The sequence below is a fragment of the Temnothorax curvispinosus genome, unplaced genomic scaffold (assembly GCF_003070985.1).
Source record: "Temnothorax curvispinosus isolate PA1 unplaced genomic scaffold, ASM307098v1 QBEX01012454.1, whole genome shotgun sequence".
In the NCBI taxonomy this organism is placed as follows: domain Eukaryota; kingdom Metazoa; phylum Arthropoda; class Insecta; order Hymenoptera; family Formicidae; genus Temnothorax; species Temnothorax curvispinosus.
Window position 1 is genome coordinate 1,197,599 of NW_020222234.1, and position 21,486 is coordinate 1,219,084.

At 39.9% G+C, this 21,486-nt stretch overlaps 1 protein-coding gene across 3 annotated transcripts in view; it reads right to left on the reverse strand.

Annotated features, from left to right (window-relative positions):
* The window catches only part of LOC112462483, a 291,597-nt gene extending 270,839 nt beyond the window's left edge, over positions 1-20,758 (reverse strand). The window contains exon 1 of one of the 3 annotated variants that reach the window (XM_025028281.1): positions 19,900-20,758. In XM_025028281.1, coding sequence (XP_024884049.1) covers positions 19,900-19,971 — 72 coding nt within the window. In that variant the 5' untranslated portion in view covers positions 19,972-20,758. Of the gene's footprint in view, positions 1-5,451; positions 7,126-19,899 lie in introns of those variants that run through there. The other 2 variants (XM_025028283.1, XM_025028282.1) reach the window with 2 other exon arrangements.
* Between the last annotated feature and the right edge of the window lie 728 nt (positions 20,759-21,486).

Sequence of the window (21,486 nt, forward strand, 5' to 3'; positions counted from 1 at the left end):
TCGCACATTTTGTGTTATAAATATGGCTCTACTTCAATTATACATTTTACAAAAGTAGCAATATTTTTTAATTCTTTATCACGTTTTATATATCACGTAAAAGTGATTTTAAAAAATACTTGTTTTTTTGTCAGATGCTATTAATAGCATTGAAGGAAATGGACTGTTACAAGGAGCACGTGCCTTGTGATTTAATTTAATATAATACGTGACCCAAAGACAAGGTCTACAAAACGTTGTTATTTGAGGGAGAAAGAGTGTTTTGCTACGTGGTTGGAGTTCCCGTGGTTGCTGCGCGTCTGAGAGCAAGGGTGGAAGCTGTGGGGCGCACGCGAGGGTTTCGATCGATGAAAGCCCCACCCCAATACAATCTGACGGGAAGCGGAGGCAATGTCGCTGATCCGCTTGCGCCCGGCTAGACGGATACTTGAAGCTGCGAACGGAAGACTGCGAGTTTTTTCAAATATCGACACACAGACTAACTATACGTCCAATGTCCTATTGATATATATATTATACTGTAATCATATTATATATTATGTAAAATTATAATAACACGTACAAAGAGATTATAGCGAAGTAAATGAGATGTTGGCAATATTTTTCAATGGACCTATAACAATTACTAGCAATTCTATCCATTCCCGTTTATTTACGATATCGCTGTACTAAATATCGCTAAAATAGAATATAGACAATAATGATTGCGATCTGTATTATACGGACTTGAAACTTGTAAGTAATATTTTATTTTAATCTACGTCTACCCCAAGTCCAAGTACTGCTATTTGTACTCATAAATGCGAGCGTGGGCGTAGACCGTAAAAAATATATTGACAGTACCATTAGACTGGCATACCCACTTGGTTGCTCCATGTATTTACCGAGGCTCATAAAAACCAACAAATTCCATCGAAGCCCAGGAAGCTGAATAAAAATTAGGAGCGTTTACCTTCCTTGGTCTGAGAGTCGTTATACTCGCATAGTATCCTCCCGTGATGCCCGCGTGTCTCGTAATTGCGACGTCTCTAAAATTACCCCTTATATTGCTTTCGATCAACATATTCGCGCGCTACGAGACGCGTCGCAATTATTACTAACGGGTTAGCAATTCCGTTAACAGCGATATTAAAATGCCTTAAAAAAATAAAATTTTTTATTTCGCAAATCAGCTTTAAACCGTGTTTTCAAATTCGCGCTACTTATTTATCTTCTATGCATAGGTCTTTACACATAAACTACACGAGTAATATGACGCTATCAAATTATATCAATTCACTAAAGTTTTGTTTAAAATGTTAATTTACGATAAATCTAAAATTCTAAAGTCTAAATGCACAAAGTTAAACTTAAAGTTTGCTATTAATGATAATAGACGGAATTTAATTAATAAATTCTAATTTTGTTTTTTTCTTGAACAATAGAAGAGTAAGCGTGGCTCATTTCAATTACAGGTCCAAACTTAAATAGCTAACTGCGGTTAAGATTATTGATTTCAAGCTATATCGACCGTCTTTTCGCCCTCACCCCAGTGCCGTGCAATGGACGGTTCCGTTGGCCTACTTTAAACGTCACGTCATAGCGTTTTTACAATCGCGATTGAAAACCGTTTCGCAATTTACACAATCAATAACAAAAAAAATCAATTCCGTTCACGTTGGCGTTACGGTGCGAATCGATGTCGTCGTCATAACAGCGCGCACCAACGTCTATTTCCATCAATTTCCGTCGCGCTACCTCGAAGCGCTATCGCGAAATTGCGATCTGGAATTTTCGCATATATGCGCATAGTTATTCCGACTTGACCGACGCAAATGAACGTAGGCCAAGGTGAGCGAGCCAATTCCAATTTGTGGTAGATCGCGGGCGTGATAAGTTTTCCATTATCTCGCGCGCCGAGATTTCGCGCGCGGGAATTGCCGCGGTCCTGACTGATGGTCGACTGTATCGGCGTTTCTCAAGTTTCACGTAAAAGGCCGACTTCATCTCGAACGCTATTCGAGTGCGCGACTCGAGTTTCTAGACTTCGGTCGCGATTTGAATATCGAAGCGTCATTAAACCGGATAACGAGAAACCTGCCCGCCGTCGCGGATACGAGCGAGGAGCGAGCCTTATTCGCATTGTATCGTTCAATTTGCGGATGCGCATAAACCTTCCTTGGGTTAAACGGCACAATGTAGAGAATCCACGCTTATTTATCCCTTTTATAAATATCGTGAGTGAGTTAAACGAGCAAATGCATTTTATATGGAAATATTGAAAAACGCACAAAATCGTCACGCTTGTCGGCCTCGACGTAACGTTGACGACAGCGTGGGAAAGAGGCGAGAAAAGTCTAGGGATCGCGAAGCGCTCTTCCGCTCCTGCGACTCGCGAAAGAGACTTGTGGAGAGACGCGAGATCGATTTATTGCCTGTAGTAACGGGCCGGCACTCCTCTGCAAAATGTCGTCGCTATATCCAAGTTTGCTCTCCCATCTCCACTTTGCGTGTCCTCGCTCGTATCCTTTTAACATTTTTTGGAACACACGTCATTACCTTGTCAATATGCACGAAAAAGAAAAATAGTAAAAATACCATTCAGCCATTATGTGATAATTATTTAATCAATATGGTGCACTAAATGCCAGATTGTCAGATAAATGCAACCGGAGATCGATTATGACGGGGGACTATCGTTAATTACGTCTCTCGGTAGGATATTCGTCCACGCGGAAAATTGCTCCATTTACGAGATTGCGCGTACTTTTTATATCGATTGTCCGTTGGATTTGGTAAGCGTGTTTTCCGAGCGATAGATACATGAGTGCGACTTTAACACGTTGCGTTAATAATCTGCGAGTACAATCACTCGACTTCTATACACCCGATGAACGCGATAACGCGCGTAAATGTCGCGATTAGGATTTTCGCGGGAAAATCGCATATGCTAATAGGACCGGCGGCATTTCGCTGTTCGTTGTTACGTGATTTCGTCGCGGAGTCAATTACACGGTTAAATTAAAGTCGGCGAGCAAATCATCGTACACTTGACGCATTCAATGCAAATTGCCGGGCCGCGTTCGAGCTGCGGGACGTGTAGATAATCCATTAATGCACGTATGAATGTCACTTTGGATCGCGCATAACTCATCCGGGTTAAAGTCTCACCGCCGAGGGCGAAAGTCGGTATCGATGGCGATAAAACGCGTCGATAGCGCGCAAACGCGGCGACAGACAATCTGGCGACGCGAGGCGAGCGAGCATTATTACCCGTGTATGCCACGAAATGCCTCGATCGGGTATACGGTAATTACCGGAGACACGAGAAAAGTCCGCGGGGACAGAAAGCCGAGCGCACTGATGCCTGAAATTTAACGCCAACCGCGGTAACGCCTTCTTTCTGTTATGCAAATCCTGCACACGCTCAAGTCGCGCAGGTAAAACCACCGTCGGACAAAAAACGTATCTCCACGTGCTAACACACCGAGTAAATACACTGAAAACTCGCTTAATCCGAAGGAAGCGAGATTAGATGATGACACGTGCAACGCAGTCGCCGTATTTCATTCGCGATCCTATCGATTATGTAAGCCAGTGCGTTACTCAATTTCTAAGCGATCATTAAATGAAAATTGTGTTGATATATCAGATATGTATCAAAAGAATAACTTCGATGACAAATCTAGATAATAATGAGAAAAGTCGACCAGTTATTATAGAACCTGTGTTACCTGTGTAAAGTTGTGATACCCTGTTCCTCAATAATAAGTCTCGATATAATTGATATAGAATTTTTATTCTGCTTTCTAATTTTTCCATACCGAGTTTTAGAGTTCCTTCAAAAAAAATTCCGGTAAAAATTAAATATAATTAAATAATAAGGTACAAAATTTTCAGAAATCTGATATGTCAGTGTTTTCAAAACTTTCTAAATAATTCCTCTAATAATAATTATCTCAATATTATTTGAGGGAACTGTCCTTAGATGATTATTATGTGAAGATTTTAATTATTATCATGGCATTAACAAAGTATATCAGATATGTTGATGCAACGTCATCGAGGGCGCTTTGAAGATAACGTTTCGGGCGCGGAAATGACGGTGTGCATCTATCTAAGTGCAGCGTAATTTCCTACGCGCGTCGCCCCGCCTCGTAACAAATAAACAGCTTTCCTAAAGCACTTTCTACGTCTCTATTATTCGACATATGATCCATCGAGAAGATCAGTGTTCATTTATCCTCCGTAGCTTATCGACTGTCGAACGAATTAAAATGTCAGCTAGCGGAAACAGTCGTTAATCTTCAATGTAATTTGGGGCATCAAAATAACTCCGTTTATTTCCTTGCCATTTGTGTAACTTTAGGTAAGTTAAATGCTAAATAGCATACCATATTACAGGAAGTTAACGGAATATCACGAGGTCAAGGATACCTAACTTCGCACGTGTCTGTTAAGAACGCGGGATTAACAGACATTCGAGATACAATGGCCGTGCCTTCCGATTCAATGGGAATAAAAACGGCGGAAATGAAACTCCGAGTATCTGCGTGAAGCGCGCACAGCGGATTCTTAATAACTCTCAAAAAAGGCTATTCTCCATGTTTCCGGCCATCTCGCTCTCTCGGTGACTAATGGATCGTCATTATAGCAGCACTCAATGTCTCTATTATTCTCAACTATACATCAATCTGCATGCGAAAACGAGCAGCTCGCTGCTCACTATGCTGTTCCACCATACTAATCTTTCCGCGGGTCAATAAGTCGCTTTTTTTTTAAACGGTAATTTGTAATCGCGGGGTTACTTACATTCGTTATGTTTTGGAATTTGACTAATAACGCTTTTAACCCACAGGTACGCGAACAGTTGTTCCTCAACGTAATTACGCACGCAGCAGAAGAATGAGTAAACGTATACTGTGTTGCAATAAAATGTTCAATATACGTTTAAACAAAAAATAGTAAGTTTTAAATATGTTTTAAAATATGTAATAAGCTTATTTTTTGTTTCAATAAATTATAAATTATAAATTTTGTGAAGTATTTATACACATGTAATTGTGATTGGTGCAGAATATAATTTTTATATTATTTGTGTATAAAAAATTTCTATATTAATTATAATTTTTAAAAATTAATTACATGTGTTTTCTATTGCAATATAAACCCAAGTAAGCTAAAGTAAAACTTTCACAACAGTCATCTCTCTCTCTTTCTCTCTCTTCAATATTTGTAATAGTTCTATTTCTATTCCTAAAAACTACTAATAAAAAAAAGAAAGTATGCTAAAAATTCTACTATGTTAAAAAATAATAAATGCAAATTGTTGCGTCCAAACTCACGCATCCTACACCTTGAAAATTACGTTGACACTTTGTGAAACAAATTGATAAATAGCTGTATCGTTTGACTTCCAACGAACCGAAGATTCGAAAAAAATTGCGAAAAATTCGGCCTAACAAACTGTACCTTCTTCCGGCGCAGTAACTTCCAATCGAAATGACTCATCCTGTTCAGCTCGTTAGCCTCTTCTTATTCTCTTTCCTCGCCGCCGATTCCGTTCCTTCGTCCTTTCTAACCGTCGCAAACGGATGAGAACGAGCCTCGCTTAACACTCCGGTCAATTTATTCCCACGGCATATGCATTCGCGACGCAACTAGGTTTCGGTCATACATCTCAGTGGAGCAAACGACGGCGGCGACGACGACGACGATGGCGACGACGACGACGACGTAGACAAAGGGCAGAACGACTCGGCTCGGAGTTTGCATTCCCAGCACGGCATTCCAGCATCGTAGCGAAACGGCCGTTCTGAGATCCTCATTGTTCTCGGGACGCGCGCTCGAGGATACGTGTCCTTGGCGTGGACAGCGGCATCCGCCCACCTTCGAACGCGGCATGCACCGAGATAGCTCAAAACCAACCGAGAGCGCGAGAATCCGCTCGAGAGCCCGTCAAGGTTCCAAACGGGATTTCACGTTCTGAGAGAGACGCCTCTGACAGATGGACGTTCGTGAGGAGCGGAGCACAGCAGGTTCGTATATCCAGGGCCGCCCCAGGGAAAAGAACCCCCGCCCTTCTTACGGAGAATCACAAAACACAGTCACGGCTGTTACGAGAACTACTACATTAACGATTTAACGATTGTCTTCGCGCTACGAGCGTATCCCTTAAGATCGCGTTGATCGCGAAGATTCCCGAGGTGTTTGACACGGAGCGGCTCAATAGAGGAGACGTCATCCTGTCGAGTAGCACTTTACATACGACACACAATATACACACGCGTACACACACACGCACACATACACAAGCGCGCACAACAAAACCTGATTCTTCAACGGAACCCCTCCCCCCTTCCCCCGTCGCAAGATTACTTCGTAATTTTCAGGAAGATTTACACGGCACTTCGGGACGCCCGCGCCGGTGGTAATCCGGCGACGCCGAGAGAGCCGGGCTCCACCTCGCCGAAGAGGTATTCATGTCCGTGAAATCCGCATACTCGAGTTAACACAACCACCTTCCCGCGCGCAAGTCATTCAAACACTTCACTCTTTCACGACTACACCCGCCCACTTGGGCTCAAAAACGAGTCAACGCCTTGCTCCGAGACGTCGCGAAGATTTCGGACCCGCCGCGCTGCCATTCCTTTCCCGGCCACCCCGAGAGCGTAAAACTGAAAAACGGTACTGTCTACGCGATTCGGGCGAGTCCCTCTCGGAGCAACTCGATGAGTTCACCACCTGTAATCACCTCTTGTCACTCGTGACGGAACGGAAAACTCTCGAATCGAGGACCGTTCTCTCTTCCCACGCGATTAAGAAACGATTTATCCGAATTCGGGCCTCAGAACTGTTTCATTCCTGCTAGTTTTCTACCCCTAATCCTACCTCAACGAAGGAACACTCTGGACGCGCACAAACACCCGCTCAGGTTCTATCGACTGACCCGATTCCGCGAGCGGCGCTGCTAAACGCGCACGTTTAAGCGACGCGTCCGACGCATCTCTCTCGCGATGCGCCAAATGTATCTCCCGCGCGGAGCCACGCACGAACAGACGACAATGATGGTGATCGGCGCCGTGAACGACAAGGTTTGAGATGCATCTTAACGCGGAGGATGCAGGGCGGCGTACTGTCAAAATATCCGTCAGGCGATTCCGCGGACGAGAACGAGAACGCCGGGGAACACGGGCATGCGTGATAACGCTTCCCTCTCGCCGTCGTCGTCGTCGTCGCCACCGACATCGACATGGGGATAATCGAACTCCCCCGGCGCGTCGACTTCCTTCCCTGAATGAAAATAACGCGGCGTGCATGCAACGATCTAGCCGGACGAAGGCATTATATTCTCATTTTTCTCGTATCTCAACATACCAGACGTGAAAATGGCGGACCACGGATGGATCGCTCCGGTTCAACGCGTTGATATAGTTAGTGTTACCTAAGGCAACGAATGCAGCGCGAAAGAACAAAGAGTTTATGCGCAACAACATTGCAACATATGTATGCGGTAATAGTTAGAATAATTCATCTCGTCTCGAGAGATTATTGTACCGCACAGTAACACGGTAACAAATAATGCTTGTGCGATTTGAACGTGACGATTGACATCGGCATACGACAAAGCCGACGGAACTTTTGACCCACCATGAAGAGACGGCAGAGTCCTTAATACCGTGAATAAATCGCAAATGCACGGACAAGGACTCGGCCACCACATAGCACAACAAGTCGTGTTTCATTAGTCGAATCCTTCTTCGAATTCGAGACTTCGCGACTCGCGTCGTCGGTAATTGAATGCCTCTTTCATCGTGCGCTCGAATTGCCGTGTCACCGATCGGACATCGATCCCATCGCCGCGGCGCCGTGTCACGCTCACGACATTGCGTTTTCAGGATCGTGTTAACAATTATAAAGTCTAAACGGATGCAAACTGATTGACGGCCTTCTTGCGCGGATCGGTCGCCATTGAAGTCGAACCGACTGATTAACAGGCGTAAAATTTCACATGAAACGTACAATATCTCGAAGTAGATTTCTAGGTGTAAATAATCGTGATCCTTGCAAGTGTAAAAGGAAAATAAAAACCGATAAAAATAAAAATGTTGACGTTTTAACGAGCTACTTACGGTACTTTGCGAGCGGTAAGACAGATTCGCGTGTCTAATCGCGTTTCACGGATGATAGAGCGAATGAAATCTGTTACCCGAATGCATTATTAAATATAGAATATCCCATAGATGCACGAGTGAAAATTGATAGGCTCGAGATGTATTCGCTTAACATAGATCGTGCGAGAATTGGGCCGCACACGGAAGGAAAGTGCTAGAAATAAGCACCGTAACAAATTCGCGAGTAAAAGTGATACTTATTGGTACTTCCGTTATTCCATCAAACAGTCAATTCACGTGCGTGTATACACCATACACAGAAATTATAATTGGTACAATTTCAACATTAAAAAAGATAGGAAATTATTATGTTTATTCGTATAGCATGTTTTTTGTGCCCATAATAAAAAACGATAATATTCGACCAATTGACGTGTTTGGATTTATAGCTTAGGTATTTAATTATTTCTATATGAAACAGATTCGAATTATTATAGAAATGTCCGAATATAATAAAGTAAAGCAAAATAATATTTAAATAATATTTAAATAATATTTAATAAAAAACGAAATGTGTTATTAAATAAAAATAAAACAGAAATATTTTCTAAATCTCTAGAAGTATTATTTTACAAGTGTTTCTTTCGATTTGTCTTTACATGTTCAATAAAAAAATTTTTGATATTAAAATTTTTTTTATCTAAATATGTATGTTACGGAAGAGGAGATTAATTTAGATTCATATTTAATTTATATATTAATATAATCGAATCTCTATATTTGTAAATGCAATTTTGGTGTAACTTTTCTTCTTAATTAGAAAAAAAATAAATAAAAAATAATTTCTCTTTCGCTATATTCTACTCCATTTTCATCAAACACGTATATGAATCTATTCTTATTCATTTTAAAATTCTTAAATTAGGTTGCATCTTGTTTCTACTTTTCTTCAAAGTTCATTGCACTACCGCTAAAAAAAAACGTGTGTCCATGAGTGTATATGATGTGTAAATATATGTGAGGGTCTGCAATGTATTGAGCTCGGGTCCGTGGGTTTGCTAAGCCCAAATGACTGTGCAAACCAGTCATCCCTGCGGGAATTGCAATGCAACTGCATTTATAAGCAGCCTGGTGCCACCTGTTGGTTGGTGCTTGTACTAGCGCATCTTCTTACGTTTGATCAACAACGTAGAGCTAACAGAAATGCACGTGTACGAATAGATATTGTTATAGCGTTTTTCACTGGCAGAGCCGGTGCGCACTCAGTGCACATTAAAGCCGTCGTACACAAACCAACGTAAAGTGTATGTTTAATATAATCGGGTTAAATCATGAAATCCTCAATATTCTTTATTGCACTATTTGGTAAAATATGTACTGCGAGTATTTTATCAGTCGAAATATTTGCATTTTACTTTAAATATTAGATACTAAATCAGTGTACAACGGCTTTAATGTGCACTGAGTGCGCACCAGTTCTGCCAGTGAAAAACGCTATTAGAAAAAAAAACATTTAATATTTTTGTGTATGCGTATTGTTCAAATAGACACCTTATTAATTGACCATCGAAAGATATTTCTTTCACATAGTAACAAAAAATTTGTGACGGAAATTATCACCAAAAGTACAGAAATTATCCTGCGTTTTCCAAACATAGTATATATGTCGCGGGGATTTTGTGTAATTCATTTTTCTGCAAAATCCCTTAGAAAATTCACAAAAATCAGGATATTGTAGAATATATTAAGAATATTGTAGAATGAATAAAAAATACACAATTTTACTAGGAAACTTCAGTAATTTTGCAAAATCGTAGGCTCTGTCAATAAAATTGTAAATTGAGATTTTTATTAATTTATATTTATAAATTATATTTATAAATTATATTTATATTTATGTTATATTTATCATTTTTATTTATTCCACAATATCCCGGTTTTTTGCAAATTTCCTAAGGATTTTGCAAAAAAAAGAATTACACGAAATTACACGAAATCCCTGCGACATATATATTTCAATTTTTCAATACATTATTAATCTTTTATGTACGAATTGCGCATATTGATTATCGATATCTATGCATATCCGTCTAACGTTTTAAACAGTAGATCTACGAGTCAGAATCTCGCGTCTCATCCAAAGTATCGAATTAGTATTACACAAAAAACTAGAGCGTCTCAGCAGGATCAATGCCCTCGTATATGTGGCGAATGTCCGCTTGTACAATCGCGTGCAATAATTACAAGCGCGCATATCACTACATATTACGATTAATAAAAAAGAATTTAAGTAATATAAAAACTAGAGTGAAAAAATTACACTTTTTTATTACCTTTTACAATTATTATCTCGTATCGAAAAGAAAAGAAGAGAAAAACTTTCACGTTCAAGCCGATAGTTAATACTTATTTCTCTAATTGTAAGTAGCATTTTTATTAAATATGTAATTAAATGTATGCAAACTATATATAAAGCATGTAAATGGACATTTCAGATACCATGCGAAACTAATATAATATACATATATAAAAGCTATTAAACAATTTAAAAATTCTTTTAAAATATAACTTCGGAAAACATATTAAATATAAAAGAGAAAGAAAACGTATCAAGTTTTTTTTCTCAAGAATAACGTTGTCGATTCAATAAGATTCGACAGAAATACTAATATTTTATAAAAATGAAGCAATAAAAATATGAATATAAAATAATATGAAATAAAAAATAAATAAAATCATAAAAAATTAAATATATTTACAAAAATAATAAATTGCAGATTTAACTTAAAATCGATTTTTCTTCTAGAAAAATCTCATAGGATGTGGATCATCAACGAATAAAAATAGTCGTCGCGAGACAAGTAACAAGATCAATTGCAATATACATACAATGTATATTATGTAATGAATAATCAGGCACACTGGTGTAGGTTGTGTTAATCCCTACATCATTTTAAGCGTTGTACTCGGATTGCATTATTTAATAAATTAGTGTGCATGTTATCGCTTTACGTCAAAGCCTCGCGGCGTGTCAATTGCTCATGGGAAAGAATTTCTTTCACATATTCCGCAATATCGTAGTCTAGAAGGTGAGAAACATTTGTCGTTCTCGAGCGATAGTGAGCTTAGGAAGAAAAATAAGAGACTGTGCGAGGCAACGAGGAAGCACGCGCGTAACCATGCATTATTTATCGCCATCGCTCAGGAAGTTGTTAGGTGGAGCTATAAAGCATTGCATTCGCGAGAGAAAGAGAGAGACACACCTGGATTTCTTGGCGCGAGGAGCTTCTGCTCCGTGAAAAAAAAACAAAAAAAAAAGAAAATAAAAAAAATGTCCGCAACAAGTACCGCGGACGCGAGCATAGTGATCGCGAGCCGCGCGTGTGCACTTTCAGCCGCCAGAAAATCTTCGAGTTCGATCGATCATTTCCCAGCGGCTGATATTGTTCATGCGAGCGGCTCCTTCCGGCACGGCGCCTATCATTTATCAGGAAACGAGAATGGGGCCCTGTACTTTTGAATAATTATTACATCCCAGACGAAGCATGCCTCGCGTGTATCGCTTTCACTCGAACTTCGAGTCACAGCTGGGCGAGGTCAGTTGTGCGTGTGATGATTGATCACTACTAAATTCGTACTTGTTGCATCGTGGGCCGCGCGATGCCCGCTGATAATAATTACAAAGCAGCCCGCCGTATTATCCTAGATCTAATCAAAGCCACGTTGAAAAAACGACGCGAGAATTACGGCCACGCTCCTCGAATCTGTTTTTAATCCTACATTGCTCATAATTCTGGTGTTTGATAAAAATAAAAACAGTGAAAAAATAGAAAAATTATAAAAAAAAGACTCGAATGCTTTAATAATTTATCAAATTATTCTTTTTAACTATTTATTTTCGTATAACTTTTTACGTAATTAATGAAAAGATCAATCTTTTTTCTTTATATATGTTATATTTCTTCTAACTATAAAACAAAGAGTATCTCCAAATATATTATTGAATTAAGTACTCTGCACACAAGCGATAAAAACAGATTTATTAAGAAACATTATTTTGCTCGAAAATTCTAGGTCGTTTAATGAATTTCATGCATGCTTATCGAGTGTCGTATCGTTCTAACATGAAGAGTCTCACGTTCTCGTCGCGACAAAAATCCATTGTGAGAAAATTAACACATATGTATCATTGAAGGCAGTGGCATTAACGCGCGTATATTTTCTATGCAAACGAGACATGCGACCGAGGTCGTCGCGATAAGCGTTGCTCATGATGCATCACGAAGAATGGTTTTTCGGTCGCGAGAAGTCAACCCGACACATCGTTAACGGTACGCCGCGGATTACCGTAAATGAAATTGAATGAAGAGGCGCGCGTATCGCTTTTCATGCCTGCCGCAAACGTGAAATTGAATCGAGAAGCGCGCATCTTCGCACGCTGGCGATCCGCAAGGATATTCGGGAAAAGATAGTTATCGCGTATACAGAACCGGCGCGGCGGCGCTCCGGAATACAAAAGTATGCGTGCGGTAGTGGTACAGCGCGGGATAAAACATCGGCGCGGTCGCACAGTTTTGATAAAAAATGTGCGAGCCGTCTCGAAAAACACGATGGTTATTTCCTCATTCCTGCATTCTTCAGAAATGCTTAAAAAGAATTCTACGTACTTGCCGCCAGAATGTCGGATTACCGAATTTTTTCTGATTCCGGATTTTTCATGAGGTAGGCTTGCACTACTTCGGAGTACGTGACTTCAGGTTATTTATCAATGTCTTGTTTCGTTATCTTTTCATCTCTATTATTAAAATCAGAAAGTGTAACAATTATGAGAAGACAGACAGTTATATCAATTTATATGTGTTCGTTACATTTAGAGGTTTATTTCTCCAATTTCATATAACGCGGTAATTAATCAATTTTAATGTGAGAAATATGTGTGCGTGTGTGTATGCGCGTATACGATCTGACGGTATAATGAATCGTGTGAATGCGTACAAACATACCGGGTCATGTATCAAGTGCGTCGCCAAATACAGGATCTTATAAATTAATATTAATCGTGTGTCTACTCATCTCCGTTATTGACCCGTAGTAATTATTAATTATTACTCATGTATAATTAAACTTTGGATGATTGCACGTCTTTCTCTGCGAAATTGTTAATTATCTAAAATTGACTATACATATGTAACTACTAAGCTATTCATATTGTAATATGTTGTTCGTAAATTAACTTTATAATATTATCAAAATTTAATCAAATGTATTTAGCCAAAAATATACTACAAATTTTATGATAATAATAAAAATATTAAATACATCCAAGCAAACATTTTACCAAATAAGGGAAATAGAAATTTAAATCCACTTAAGATTAATTACCATATCCTATAAGCATACACACACACACATACCTCCATTTATTTACTACTCCATATCGCTTTCCTCTTTTTGTAAACTCTACTTCTCTTTCTATAATACCATGGATTTAGAACAATGGCCATTCCTGTCATGAAATTACCCTCGTTGCGATTAAGGTTTTTACGTACAGTTCCGGAATTGGCACGGCGGAATTTCCGTTGACAAGGATTTCTCTCGGAAGGTTGTCATACGTGCGTTAAAACGATGCGAAAGGAACGAGCGTATCTGCGGTGTACTTAGAAAATGGTTTCCACCGTAATTAGGGCACGGAATTCTAAATCGTTTTACTTGAAACACGCTAGATCCATCCAGATAGGAGCACTTTCACGTTTTTGCTCAAACTGAACGGCACTCAGAAAAAGTCATATGAATCTCCATGACTTAGAAACGCGTGACGCTTCAACATGAACGTAATGGCTGTAATGGCATTAAATTCACGAAGACACATGTCTGTATCATCGATTCACGTGTCAAATCACTAGTTCTGATGAGTATGATTTCTTCCTTATTGAAATCAAAACATAACGTTCCGAAATACATTATTGAATAAATTAAAATCCAAAACGCCGACGCACCAAAATAAGCGTGTAAAAACTATAAATTTAACTATATTAATGTATTTAACTATATTCATTGTATCGTTGTGCAAAAAATCATTCAATTATTCCATACTTGCAGCATTTACACTGTTTTTTCTTGCATATTATCATGTATTTTTCTTATATATAAAAAATATATAGAAAAAGTTTTCTAAATAGAGAATTAAAAATTATCACAAATGGCCTTCATAATCACCCATCACATCTAAATTAATATCATCACTCTGAGACAAGTTTAAATACCGAGAAAAAAGAAAGAAAGAAATAATTACGATCGAATAAAAATGCATTAAGACATTAAGTACATTAAACATAAAAACGAATTGAAACATCTGTGTTCTCCTTTTACAAAATAATTTCTTTCTTGCGACCTCGTCCTCGCCCAACTCGTTATCGTGTAACAACACAATAACGATATTTAATCCAGGCAACGAACCGCAACGCAATGAGTGACAGCTTAAAGAAACCTCGGGAAAGACTCATTTTTAATTTAGCAGAGTTTAATTCTGGGACGTCGTTTTTCGATGAAATTTGCATGTTACTCTCGTCACGCAAACTCGGCTGTCTTGAAATGCGCTTGTTTAATTAACGGCGAAAGTGAATGAAATTCCGCGCGGCGCGTTATAACGTAAAATAGAAATCATCGAGCTATAAAATAATATTATATGACGCAGGATAATAAATATATGAAAAACCCAGAATTAAAATCTGTCAAACTAAACATTCACGAACTTTACTATAAATAAACATTCAATTTCAATATAAAATTATGTAAACCATATGTTATTTTAATAAAAAAAACAATAGAGATATATTGAAAACTTAAAATTCAAAATACATATCTGCTTATGTTCTCTTAAAAAACAAATGCTTTACTTATCAATACTTATTTAAAGAAAAGTTTTAATGGTAAAAAATTGTATACGTAAAGTGACAATGATAGAAAAAAGAAAAAAGACAAAATATCGTGTATTATATAAATTGCAAGACAAATTCCGGTTTCAATAAGTTGGATATCGGAATAGATCAGCCTCCTACGTGTCGATGTAAAGTCACGTAGCAAGATTATGCTTCTTTAAGAGAAGAGAGCCGATAAAAGCGGGATACAGTTTACATCGCCGGTTTCGCGCTGGACCAAAGGAGAGGGAGAGCGCGAAAAATGAAATTTAAAGGACAAGGAAGAGCGAGAGAGGAGGAGAGTGTGGCCACGGTTGTATTTATCACTCGGAGATCCCGAAGACTGCACAATGCGAAACACGAGAGAGAGCCAAGCGAGCGGTCCGTAGAAACGAGACGCGATGTGGTGCAGGTAGATTTATGAGTGGCAACGGCGAAGGGGACAGGGACGGAAAGGGGGATGGAAACGCAAGGAGGGGGGCAAAGGGGTCCAGTCGAAGAGAGAGAGACCGTGTTTGTGTCGCAGGTCAGCCGCGCGGTTCACGGTCATGGGGACCGACTGGCGGCCGGACTAGCCTAACGTAACCCGACTCGAGCAACCGCAAACTAAATTGCACCCTCGCATCTCCCTTCCTTCGTTCTTTTCCTAAACTCCCACCGTTCATACCTCCCGGCCCTCTCGCTGCCACTGACGGAACACCCTAGTGGACCCCGACGTCACGCGAGCACGCAGCATTAAAATTTATTAAGCTGCTCTGACAAATGCGACGTCTGTTGGCTGACGATCACACGCTGACTTCATCTTTTCATGTAGATTAATTGGGTAATAGCCCGTGAAACAAATTCGCAGTTTTTAATATATTTCGGAAATGCACACAGCACATAATATACCTAGTCATACACAATACAACAGTAAAATATTTTAATACTAAAAACATATATAAGAACAAGTTCTTTATATTCTTGTATTCTTGTATTGTTTCTTTATATTAAGTTAGAAGAACTTAGAGTGCGTATCTTTTGATAATTAATACATTTCTCATTTCTTTCATTGTACACTCGGAATCTTTAAAAATTATTAGTTTCAAGTACCGAACAGATTACCATCTGCTTTATATATTTATAATCGCGATAAACTGCTTATACCATCGCTCTGTTAGCACGATCTTGTCGGGAGATTCAACAAAGATACTGTCAACGTTCAAGAGATACAATCTAAACAGTCGGCAATTATAGACTGTACGAAGGCGTGTTTGTCGCGAGCCCATTGCGACACGGTGATGAAGTCATCCGCCGATTGCAAATAGGGGATTACACTCGCTCTTACTTTCAATTATCTAACACCTCATATACCTTTCCGTTAGGTCGCTCTCACAAAGCGTATGTAAAATGAAAGAACAATACCTATCTATTTAGTATGTCAAAATGTGTGACAGGATAAAATTAAATTTGTCTTTCCATCCAATTCTGTACAATATTTAGAAAATTAACACACATTATTATTGCATATTTATTCCAGAAAAGATAATAATTTTTTATTATTAAATACTTGATTAACGCATTCTCTGAAATATTTTCATGCACAATTTGTGAATCATTGAGTCTCGCATTGAGTATTATTCAATGATACGTTGAAAAACGAAGGACAAAATATATCTTTCACTGCTATTGCGGTAACGTGGTGTAACAGCTTATTGAGAAACTCACAAAAGATAAGTAACAGAAGCGAGACATAATATTAGATATTCGTGCAAAGCGTGACCGCCCGATGTTTGTTTAACATTTCCTCTCTGGATAAAACCTCATTTATTACCGTACAAAAATCTTAATCATCTGAGTAACTGAACGCACCGTAAATTGAAGTGCAACATTTTCTCCCCTATCTATTAGCTTTAGCCCTTTCCTTCCGTGAAATTTATCGGCCGGGTGTGTCTCATTAAATGTTGACCGGAATGGAATACAATCCGCCGATCGATCAAACGCACGAAAGTCAACGATATAACCGTGTGTTAAAACAATAAAACGGAAAAAAAACAGCCAGAATACATAGACGATAGCATTATCAGCAGAAAAAAATACCAAAACATGAATTGCAAGGTTAAATGCAAATATATGTAATATTGTTATTCAGAAGTATGTTAATTATTTGTGTAAGTAAACTCACATTGTCATGCCCCTATTTTTCATGTATCAATTAACACTTATTAATTGTTATTGTGATGTTTTAATCTGATTGACTGTTCAATTAAATTCTGATTATATTAGAATGGCTAGTTATCTTATAAAACAAATCTATTTTCTAATTATAGTTACAGTTTTCTAATTACAGTCATTTCTAGTTATAAAACGTATAATTAAGAAACTATAAATATCAAAAAATTAATGGTAAACGTGGCCAGATATATTCTACAATAGAATGTTTGAAGATAATGATTTAAGATATAGAACACGATTAGATATAGGACAAGATTAATCATAATTAAAAGTAATTATCAATATATATAATAGAAATTAAAAAGAGCGGATCCAAAATAAAGAATTAAAAAAAAGTAGAATAACTTTCTCGATAATAACAAAATTTATAATAAAAGCACTCGTTTTATACACCGTTATTGTTTCGATCACTTAAAAACGTTATAAATATAATGACCGTTGCAATTCTTGTGCATTGCTCGCGGGTGCTTTCCGCTTTGTTATGTCAATTATGTATAGACTGTTTTCGAGTATCTACCTATCTGGAGTGATTATCGGCCGCACACGATGTGCGCCACGCGCTTTTACGAAGGTCAGTATATCGTGGCGTCATGCAATTATTAGAATGCAACTGCGGCTAATACCAATGTGGTAATAATAATTGGATAATTATTGGTAGGGGCAGCCACGTTGCTGCACTTTTTCCAACTTTTTGCACCGTTACTGTAGCTCGATTTATCATGATCGACCAAATGGTAACGGGTCCCTAATCGTTTCTATCAGAAGTATAAAGCTTGCATCGATGAAAAAAAGTTTTCTATGCATTTACATACTACATGCCTTTAGGCTTGCTGCTTTTTTTCTCAATTGTAACCCGAATGTAACACAAATGCAAATAAAGCAAATGCAATGACGTAGCAATTAATAAGAACATGAAACAATGATATGAAAAATATTATAATATTCTGAAAATATCAGTAATTAATTTAAATGTTGCTATATCGGTTATTATATCTCAAATTTTTGAATGAGAAATAATTTTTAGAGAATACGGTATTGTTTATTAAAATTCTACAAAACTAGACATCTACTTTACAGTACAATGGCGTTATAAATGTCTTCCTACTTGAAGAGAGCCGCGTCCGAATCAATTGAAAGACATCATTATTTGATCTATTATTTTACTCGGACACACGGCTCTCTTCAGGTGGTATTAAATGACGCCGTCTGCACATCGCATATGACGATTTCAATAAAATTAATAAAAATGGATAAACTTTTCATCAAACAACTAATGTTCAGTCGTGAATACGTAGTTATTTCTTTCGCAATTAAACATCATAAAAGATTTCTAAGAAGACTTCTCTAATATTTTAATTCATTCTTGACGAAGTCAAGAAAAATACGCGCGAGAAATAAATAAAATCCAGGCATGTATATATGTATACACACACACATCCCAGTTGCGGAAAGGACTGCTAACGACGGTAATTATCAATTGAAAGCGAGTTTCCGCCGGGCATGGAGCGATGCCTAATTGCATAATCCGTATGCTGCCGCGATCGTACCGCGGTTATCCGGCACTATAGAGTCCAGCCGCAAACTATCAACCTTGACGATCCGAGGCAGCGAAGATGCGCGATCGCACACGCAGCATCTCGCGTTCATATCGCGCCGTTCGCATTTGCATTCGCACGATATCGGCCGACCGAATAAACCTAAAAATTACGCATTCACAAAACCTCTTTAGGAAATGAAACAAACCGATGAAAAAATAAGAACAAAAAAAGATACAAAACGTGTAATAGAAGGTAGGAATTAAACCTCACTCACTTTTATTAATTTCTTAAATGGATTAATAATCCTCTTTAAAATTCACTGATTTTAATTAAACTATATTAATCATTATATTAATGTGAATAAAACAGCAATTAATAATAATATGTCGATTAATATTAATAATTTTGTGCTATTAATTTTAATGATAAGCAGTCATCCCTATGATAAAATGTTACGGGGATCGCACATTTTCAGCTGTATTCTATTTCTGGAATAAAATGCAGCTTTGTAAACAGGGTCTTTTTCTTCGAGCTTCCGCGCATGAAAACTTAATCACGGTCTTCTCCGATACACATCCATTTATATCCATTTATATCCGCGTAAAAAATAATAGTTATGACCGAAACGAAAGCTGATAAACGCAAAGGCCGGTCGCGTCTTCTCTCTACGATCGCAACAAATCTGCGCTTCATGCGTGCCTATTTCAAGCCGGGGCGCTCATAGCATTATTATTATTCATTCTTTTAAGCCCATTTATTTCAGGTTTGCAGAGGGTGCTTATTACGTTCCCCTCCCCCCGCAATTAAAGGATTATAATCTACGATGTCGAGCTCTTGAAAATTCAGCGCCGTGGGCTCGAAAGAAAGCCAAGCGCGGTGCCGCGCGCGCACGTACAATAGGTGCTCGCTCTCGTCACGTGCACTTTCTACATTTTTTTACGTTCAAAGAGAAACAAACGTAGCTTACTACTTGTTAGACGTGAGGGGAGGGGGAGGAGAAAGACGAAAGGGTCGGGACGTAAATGGAGTAAAAAGATATATCTACACGTAATGCGAGGATCGCGGACTCGCCATGTGTATGAAGTTTTAGCATCGTCATTTTATTAAAAAAAAAATAAAAATAAAAATTGGACTCACCGGCAGATTCCTGATGCCCAGCCGCACCTTGGAGTACTTCTTCATGAACACTCGCCAGAGCACGTAGGCCATGGCGACGGCGACGGCGACGGCGACGATGACGACGAGGATCGGCGCCGTTGTCTCGGACAAACCCGCCGTCTTCGCGGCCGGCGATCCTTCCCCCCGCCTCGATGAAACCGTCGTCAGAGACAACGTTCGGCGCGCCACACGCGAGCCGTTCGGCCGTCGAGAATCCACGGCATCGCGGACGACATTCGCGATGATACAATTTACGCGCGACCGGAATCGCGGAAGGCGCCCGCGCCGGCCTTCACGCCGAACGTTCCGCGCGGACGTTCACGGGCTACGATTCACTGTCCCTTTTTGAGGGGGGAGGGGGAGGTTACTCCAACTGGCTATGGAGTAGGAAGGCCTCTAACTCTAACTCTGCCCTTGGATTATCTGACGCGCACACACACACAAATAAAGTCTCTTAAACCACGTACACTCCGATTCACAGTCCCGCGGATTTCGAGGTTACGTCACAATCTGCGGACGCCGACGTCGCCGCGACGCGCTTATCGAACGCGATCGTTTTTCTTTATTTCTTTATACGTTTGGGACAGGCTTGGTCTCCAGTTTTTTACACAAACTCAATCGGGAAAATCCAACGGACACACACTCGATCGGAAGAACGGACGGTTAGTCCGGCGATAGCTAATTTCGTTTGCCGACGCGACGCGACGGTTCGTCTACCGACGCGCGACGGTTCGAAGTTCGAACCCACCCGACGGCGACGGGATCGACGATCGTCGCGTGCGAATCACAGACCGTCACGAGTCACAAGTTACGCGCACCGATGACCTCCGCTCGCGTCACGCGTCGCCGCTCGGTCTTTCGAATCTAAACACGTCAACGGCGACGAACTTCGCACGGCCGACCGCGGGGCTGCTGCTCGCGCGCCGCCGGCATGGGCACCTCGAAATTCGAAATTCGAAATTCGCCCCGCTCGTGTCAACCTTCACTGTGATGCCGGCCGCGCTCGCGGCCAACTTCGCGCGATCACCTCGCGATATGGAGTACGGGAGGACGCGCGGCCAAGAAAATACACACGAATGAATGCCCGTCGATCTTTGTACGTCACCGGACACTGTCCACGGATAAATAGCGTTCACTGTTCACTCCTTCACGGGATCCTCGCCACTCTCACACGACTCGTCCGCGATCGCGGTAGCTCGCGTTGATCGATGCCCGGAAGAGTCGCGTTTCACACTCGAATGGCCGTGCGCCTTCGCGTAATCCAACGTGCGTCTCACAATTATCCACACAAACACACGTCGCGATTTAAATATAGCATTAGTCAAAGGCGTCAGAAGGGCCGCGCACGTGATAATCGCGACGAGTGGTACCTCGCTCCTGCGACTTCCCGAACTTCCCGTCACTCGCGTCCGACAGGCGCGCTCCTTGGCGGCCACCTTTCGCCGACTCGATTACTCCGATTCATCCTGACGCGAAAAATCGTTCGGCGTTCTGTTGTCGTGCCACGATAATAGCGGTTTTCACGGATCACGCTGATCGAAAGTATACTCCGTACACTCCGCGCGC